Source organism: Schistosoma mansoni, chromosome 3 (genome assembly GCF_000237925.1).
Source record: "Schistosoma mansoni strain Puerto Rico chromosome 3, complete genome".
NCBI classification, from domain to species: domain Eukaryota; kingdom Metazoa; phylum Platyhelminthes; class Trematoda; order Strigeidida; family Schistosomatidae; genus Schistosoma; species Schistosoma mansoni.
In genome coordinates, this window is record NC_031497.1 from 18,897,211 (window position 1) to 18,905,163 (window position 7,953).

General features: G+C 41.3%; 1 protein-coding gene across 1 annotated transcript; it reads right to left on the reverse strand.

Moving 5' to 3' along the window:
• Positions 1-6,380: 6,380 nt before the first annotated feature.
• Smp_029820 (putative 60s acidic ribosomal protein P2) lies at positions 6,381-6,826 on the reverse strand. Its single transcript, XM_018799521.1, has 2 exons — positions 6,666-6,826; positions 6,381-6,634 (listed from the first exon to the last, which is right to left on the reverse strand). The coding sequence occupies exons 1-2, from the start codon at positions 6,786-6,788 to the stop codon at positions 6,413-6,415; spliced, it is 345 nt and encodes a 114-aa protein (XP_018651301.1). The 5' UTR covers positions 6,789-6,826; the 3' UTR covers positions 6,381-6,412.
• Between the last annotated feature and the right edge of the window lie 1,127 nt (positions 6,827-7,953).

A 7,953-nucleotide genomic window follows, 5' to 3' on the forward strand; every position in this document is an offset into this window, starting at 1 on the left:
AAAGATTGTATATAAGGATATAGTACAGGAAGAAAGACAGATATGAAGCAATTTTAATCTCACGGTTTAAGAGAAAACAAAGAGTGTATATACCTATGCCATTGTGATCGGTTCTAAGCCATGTCACACAGAGTCTTTAACCATTGGTTACGATAGTCACTCGGACCCCAACCAAGTAGTGTGCATCTACCAACACGGCTCAGACTAGAAGTAAGTGACTTCAAGCACTGATACCACGTTTTCGTTTGTCCGCCCCCCCCCTAACTCTCTTCCAACCATCCCCAATACTAGTCAGCATAGCGCGTCGTAGTAATCGGTGTTCAGGCATACGTAACACGTGGCCTAACCATCTCAGTCGATGTAGATTCACAACATGACCAACTCATTTACCATCATTCCCTAATGCCCTGTGTCTAACCTCACTATTACTTACCCGGTTATCCCAGCAGATGCGAGTAATATTTCTAAGGCATCCGTGGTCAAATACTAGCAACTTACGAGTATCTTCTACTCTTAATGGCCATGTTTCACAGCCGTAAAGTAGAACAGAGCGAACTGCTGCGCAGTATACTCGTTTCTTAATTGATAGACGGATATCTCGTCTTCGCCATAGGTGACGTAAGTTGGCAAAAGCCAAATTAGCTTTTTAAATCCGTGCTGAGATTTCATCAGATACCAACCCATTTCGACTGATCAGACTTCCAAAAGAAGTGAAGTTGTCGACGCGTTCGACTAATTCACTCCCTATCCTTAGTTGCCAGTCCTGGAGCAACAATTTACATTCAGAGGGGGAGAAACGTACTCCAAATATCCTGGCATTGTTACTCAGTGCTAACAGAAGACTCTGCATTTTATCAGCGTCTTCACCAAACAGGACTATATCATCTGCGTATTCTAAGTACATAAGTGAACCTCCTGGTAGATCAATTCCTAAAAAATTTAGTCGTTATTTCCAGCAATGGGTCTATGATGAAATTGAACAAAAATGTAGATAGTGGACAGCCTTGTCGGACACCACTTGAGGTTTTAAAATCATATGACAGTTCGCCATAAGCTCTGACTCGACTGGTAGTGTTCGAGTAAAGAGCCTTTACAAGGTTTCTGTACTTCTGAGGTACACCTTTCAATGACATACACTGCCACAGAACCTCTCGGTCTACATAGTCAAATGTTGCTTTTAAGTCAAGGAAAACTATCATTGTCGGACGCCGATAAGCATGTCTGTGTTCTAGAACCTGAAGAATGGTGAATGTGTGATCGATTCAGTCACGACCAGATCTGAAGCCAACCTGATTTTCTCGTGTTTGCAGTTCATGAGTCTTAGTTAGGCGTCCAATAATTATTGAGGCTAGTATTTTAGACGCTATATTAGTCCAACTAATCCCTCTATGGTTATCACAGGATGATTTTGGCCCCTTCTTATATATTGGGACAATCAGAGATTGTGACCAGTCGGATGAGATTACGTCCAACTCCCAGATTTTAGCTAAAATATTAGTCAACCTAATCGCTGAAATTGGACCACCATACTTAAAGACCTCTGGATCCAATGCATCTAGACCAGCTGCTCTTCCTCGTTTCAGATTAGCTATAGCCTTTTGAACTTCAGCTACAGTCGGGGGACCTATTTCAATGTTCCATCCAGACTGTTTGGGAATGGTGGGTAACTGTAGAGTAGCTGAAGGCCAACTGTTCTCTAAAGTGTTCTGCCCATCGTTCTAAACATCTGGGCTGAGAGCAGATGAGAGTCTTGTCTTTTTCCGAGATTGTCTCGCTTACAATTGACTCCTTAATTCCGGTTTCTTTTATTAGTCTGAAGAGTTGTCTGGCATTGCCTACAGCCGCTGCCTTTTCCATTTCTTTTGCTTTCGTTGCCCAGCACTACTCACAATCATTCCTAGACATTTGGTTAACCTAGATCTGATTTGCTTCCGTTCTTCTTCGTGTTCAGAGCCTGATGGGATGAGTTTACAAGAATCCAGCAGTGCAATCAACTTAGACGAAATCCATTGGCTTTTTGGAACCGTTTGGTTTAAATTACTAATAGATGTTACTGCTGCTTCCACAACTGTTTGTATATCCTTCCATGCAACATCTGGGCCAGCCCCGTCTACAGAACTGCCTAGATGTGAACTCATTTGTTCCTGGAACTTACTTTTGGCTTTCTCGTCACTGAGTTCAATTCTAATGGGTCTTCTTAGTGTAGTTTTTCTGAGTCCAGTGAGGCGCAAACAAATGCGTGCTCGTATTAAAGCATGATCAGAGTCTAAACATGTATTCCAGTACGAACGACAGTCTTCTATCGAGCTTCTCCAACGATGACTGATGGCAATATGGTCTATTTGAGTCCATCGTTGGTTTGGTGCAGGTGGTCGCCATGTTAGACGGCGTCTCTCCTTATGCTTAAAATTATTGTTCGCTAAAAATAAACGATTGTTTGAGCACAGTTGTGACAGACGATCATCATTATCTGTTCGCTAAGCTGGAATACTGAAATACCCACCTAAATGTCTTTCTGTTTGGTTTAAGCTACACAAGTGGACATTAAAGTCGTCTGCTACGAGTACTATGTCTGAGCACTTAGCTTTTTGAAGAAGTTCAGAGAGCTTTCTGTAAGTCATCTTTCACTTCATCATGGCTGCAGTCAGTGGGAGCGTAGGCAGAAACGACGAAAAGGCAACGATGTATGTCCCTATCCTTCCAAGCTTTTACGGAGCTGTTTAGCCGGATAGCACACAAGCGATTGATCACGGGGATCCATTCTAATAGTGTTAGTTCTGCCCTCGTACTAAGTACTATGCTTACACCTGCAAGTCCACGAGAACTAGCCAGATACGCGGAGGGTGTATCTCATCGGCTCTCCATTTAGGTGAGGTCAAGTGGATGACCACACTAGGATCCTGTATGCGTGTTTCGGAGACACAACATACACCAACCGTACGAGGTTCTGGGGTTTTAGCCAAGGAGGCCTGTTGGCCGATTTCACATAGGGTAAGTACGTTGAAGGCTCCAATGTATAGTTTGGAGCGAGGTTTTAGTAGACCTAGGACAGTGTTTTGCTCACTAGAATCGTTGGCTATGGTGACACCTGAGGAGGAAGCCGAAAGAGGTTTAGTGTTGAAAGTCGAGGTGCGAGGGATAATAGGAATTGAAGAAGGAGATTGGTTATGAATACAGTGATCTTGAGTGCTGTTACAGTTATGAGGGCGGTTGTCACTTCCCTGTTACCCACACAGTGGAAGGGTTCTTCTAGAGATACCTGAGAAGGAAATTGGATTAGAAGTGGTCTTAGTGACCTGAGAGCGTGACCGCAGCGCTCAAGGGACAACTGCTTGAGGTCGGTCACACACAACCATTTTGCGGGTAATTTTTGTGTTAGTTCTGTACTTGTTGGGACCTTACAGCAGGAGAAGTATATCCTTGGGGTAAGGCGAGGCTTGCATTTTTAGGGTCGACCTTTTCTAACACCATCCCTCCTTGTGGGAAGGCAGCATCGCCGTTATGCTGGTTGTCTGGAGGAAACACCTTACTGCCGTCACATCATTGTACAGTCAGCAGTAAGACTTCGCCTTCGGTTTGCTGCTTTTAGTCTCACCGCTCTTCAACCGATCTGCCTAACATGGTAAGACCTTGAGGGACGATTGTTCCAGCCAGTATAGCTCGATGGGTTCATTACGATAGGCAAGCCCGACCGCCACGTCAAGGTAGCAGCAGCGGTCGAGAGCGTCAAAGTAGTAGCAACGGTCTATCTATTCATTAGTGGTTCAATGACTTGCAGAATTTGAACTGTACTATGATTTCGAAAATAAAACGCAAACCAGCAGAATGAGATTGTACCACAAAAAATGCAGAGTTGTATGCTCCCAACTAAACGAAGGTTGAATAGTTCGCTAGGAATCAAACTCATTACCGTGCATCTAGCACACCTTCCGTGATAAATTTGCACACCAGCTGAAGTCTCATTCAACTAACATATATTCAGTATAATTCTATTGCGTATCCAAAATTTTATTATTAGTCGCCACTGTAAAACACTACATATTTGACAATATCAGTCAATGACTGATAACACTGTGAAGCAATTAGGTGATATACCACTTGTACTAGACCAACAGGATCTCAGGAACCCCACGCTAGTTAACATGAGAGAATTGAAGAAAGAGAAAATATCCACCAGTTAACACCATTGGTTGTAGTTCTTGAGAAAATAGTCAATTAGACTGCATGCTTGTCTTAGAATCAAGCTAGCAAATAACTGTATCCTCCTTCATATTTCAAAAGTGCCTGATTTTAAGTCAATGGTAGTGGTATATATGCCAGTTGATACATCACAACTACTCTTCACTCTTTTTAAACCTTGGGTCCCAATATTATCTCTCGCTAGTTATCCATCTATTACATTCCGTCTTTCCAAAACATTTCTTCTAGTTCTAGTCTTCCTCGCTATCGTTGTTGGACCCACTACTACGACTACTTTCCGACCCATCTGATTATTAACTCGCCTTCCTGATGTGGCACATCCTTTACAGACCTACAAGTCTTTCGCTGATTACTACTAACAGAAATAAGCTTGAAGGTCGGTTTATGATTACTCGACCTACCAATACTTGAAGAATGAGACTGACAACTTACAACACTACGGTGTGAGAGCAGGTGACACTGCCGAACAGACCTACACATCGCATACTTATTCGCAATTTTAGACTAACTCCACCTTTGAGCTCTACTGCGTTCAATTTGAACTACATGCTTACAAATTAACATTACATTAGAACTTTTTACCTAGTCAAATTTGTATGACGACCAAGGGACAACTGAAGACGTTACATTTTCCAAGTTTTGTGTTGCTCCTTTGCACTGGTCAGTACGCAACTACGTACAGTTTGGTACATAACCTAACATCAGTATTACTAGACACTATTACAAAACCCATAATGCAACAAGATCAATCACCCACTAGAGTATTTGTCGTATATAATGTATATAAATATATATATCATGTTGCACTATACATTAAGATATTGACATTCATAATTTTTACCCAGTGATACCCTAAACATAGCTAGTTCGCTCTTATACCTATCTCGGAACCAACGTGCGCGAACATACCTATGATGGCTGAAACGAGTTTTTGTTTTCATATTCTATAGGTAAAAAATACCCGTAACAAAAATGTACATTTTATCAGAAATAATTCAGTGACACATCAATGCCAGGTCGGTGCGTTTCGCAGGAAGCCCGAGTTTATTCGCATTTAGCTTGGCCAGCATATCTGTCCTCATGAATATGGAATAACTGTCTAGAAATGGTGAACAACGATAGATCCGCAGTATGGGATACATAATGGACTATCAGGCGCACTTTCTAACGCAAAATAAAGAGCACTCAGTGAAAAAATGCACTTGCCATCGATATCCGTAAAATACTTTACTGAGAATATCCACACACATAAATAAATAGGAATTGACGATAGCTGACTGCATTAGACAATCATAAAATGATAAGCAATGCAATGACACGGCTTGATTCAGCTACAGTACAGATTGACTGCCCGACGCCTAAACCCGTTACTTCGTTTTACAACATGAACATAGTCATTGCAACAATGCCCATGAGAAACAGTATGTACTTCATACAAACAGGAATCATTTATGTGGGATACACTTGCCAAAATGTGTACGTTTCGAGGGACAACCAAATCACACTAGTAGAGACCGGAAAAAAATGAAATCATGGATTCTCAATCATACTTGAGCTTAAGAACTGTAGGATGTTCAAGTCTTCCTATTTTAGAATGGCTAACTATAGAAGAACGACAAATCACCGTTTATAATCAAGCAGATCTGGACATATGCGTGCTGATTGCATAAAATCAATATTGCAATCCGACCACTTACTGTGACACTACTGCGCACGTGCCGAGCGAAGGCGAAAGACTAACCATAACACAAACAGAACACGAAATAGATGACGTCAATAAATCTTGGGTCAGTGGACGCTCATAGCAGAAATTCGAGACGCGTTGATCTGGCAATGACAGGAAATTTATTCTAGAGAACAAGAAAATTTGTAGTTACGTTGTACTAATATCAACCAATCAGTGCATGAGAATGCATGATGACTAAGAACTATAATGCATTGTATCCTGGCTTGTACAGGGATCTAGAAACATTTAATTTACCAGTTTTAGGTAAACGTTGCAGCTACTTTAGTAACGGAGTTTTTCACAAACCTATTGTTCTTATACGATATCGGATGTAAACTTGATCAATCACAGTGCAAATAAACGCAATGAAGTAGCATATAAAAGGATCGACTCTATGACATTAAAATTTACAGCGACATGAACTCAGATCACCCATGAATTTAAAATACAAGCATCTTAACCGTACTTCATTTATTTTCAAGTGTACTAATCAAAAAGCCCAAAGCCCATATCTTCTTCAGATTCGGACTCTTCCTTGACCTCCACCTTTGCAGGCTTGACATCTGCTTGCGGGGCTTCAGTCTTAGCTGGTGCTGCCGAAGAAGGTGCAGCAGAGACAACAGCACAGGCTGATGGCATGGAGGACAACTTCTTGGATCCTTCAGCAATCAGTTGTGGGATATCTTTGCCAGACAACGAAGACAACAGCTACAAAGTTAACTTATAACTGCCAGCTTACTTTTTCGAGTCTCTCAGAATCATGCTCAATGCCAACAGAGTTTAGGACAGTCTTGATATCATTTTCAGTAGGCGTCTCTTTACCACCTAACTGACAGAGTAGAAACGCAGCCAAGTAACGCATCACGCCTGAAATTCACTAATTCCGCGACTGACTGTTAGACAGAAAGTAACAAAACAAAAGGTTCAATAATTTGTGAATCCTTATGGTAATACTCATACGGCGAACTCTGTTGATTGAAGTACGAGGTCTGTATAATGCATAAGAATACTCGACCTAAAATTGAAACTTTGCTAAAGAGTGAAAGAAAACTTCATGTTAAGGATGTTAGACACAAATCCCGTTAAGTCATACGACCTATTTTTGGATCGAGATTGGGGCTTGAACTCCGGGGGTAAAACGCCATAGATATGTGCCAATCCCTTTCTGCCATATTAAGATTTGTCTGGTTTTCTAAATAAGTCTAAAGGGCCAATAAGACATGACTGAGCCCTAACTAAATCATCCAGCAGTTGGGTCACTGAATATCGAACGATTTACCGATCGCATTCAAGGTCAAGAGTAATCAACGGGGCATCGATCGACTGCGCACCAAGAAGTGGCCCATGAACCCGTTCTTACGAATGTATTTCTGTTATAACGTTGCTTGCATTATATGGTCATCAAAGTAGCCATATTATCTGGATACGACTAAAGAATGGTCTACGTTAGACATTAACCGTAATAATTGACTTCGACGTCAGTTGGTTGGTCGAGCCTTTCTCGTTGAACCCGAGTAGTCCTTCAGTCATTAACACAGATCACCTTCGTTGGTGATCTACAAGTAAGCCAGTAGACACGTTACAGTAGCTAGTTACTAGGTGAAAAAACCTGTACTCTGTGGAAACGTTATTGACAAATTGATTTTAAAGTGTTGAAAAGCCGTGATGTAGTCAAAAGAACAGGGCACTAATCTTGTTCGCATTTGCTCATTAACGCCATATACTTTATCGCAAATTGGTGTTAAATAAAGTGACCAGATGAGATACATTCATTAATCTTTGAGTGAACCAAGAGTCAATAGCATAAAGGTGACTGCTATTTTTTGAGCTTCCCTGAGGTGTGAGTACCCTTCCAAATGAAGGCTTGTTGCCTGTACATAGTTTTCTAATTTTTATCTCATGATGGCTGTGTTAAGTTTAACTTACGTATTTTCATGCATACATTTCATGTATCAGAGCTTCCTCGTTTGTTATCACAGTGACAGTACTTCGTTGGCTCTCTATATTCAAGTACATTATGCTTATTT

Excerpts from the sequence above, each read along its gene's own strand:
- Smp_029820 (XM_018799521.1), bottom strand. The coding sequence starts at position 6,788 with ATGCGTTACTTGGCTGCGTTTCTACTCTGTCAGTTAGGTGGTAAAGAG. Across the intron at positions 6,635-6,665 it reads ATTCTGAGAGACTCGAAAAA|CTGTTGTCTTCGTTGTCTGG; the intron begins GTAAGCTGGCAG and ends TTAACTTTGTAG.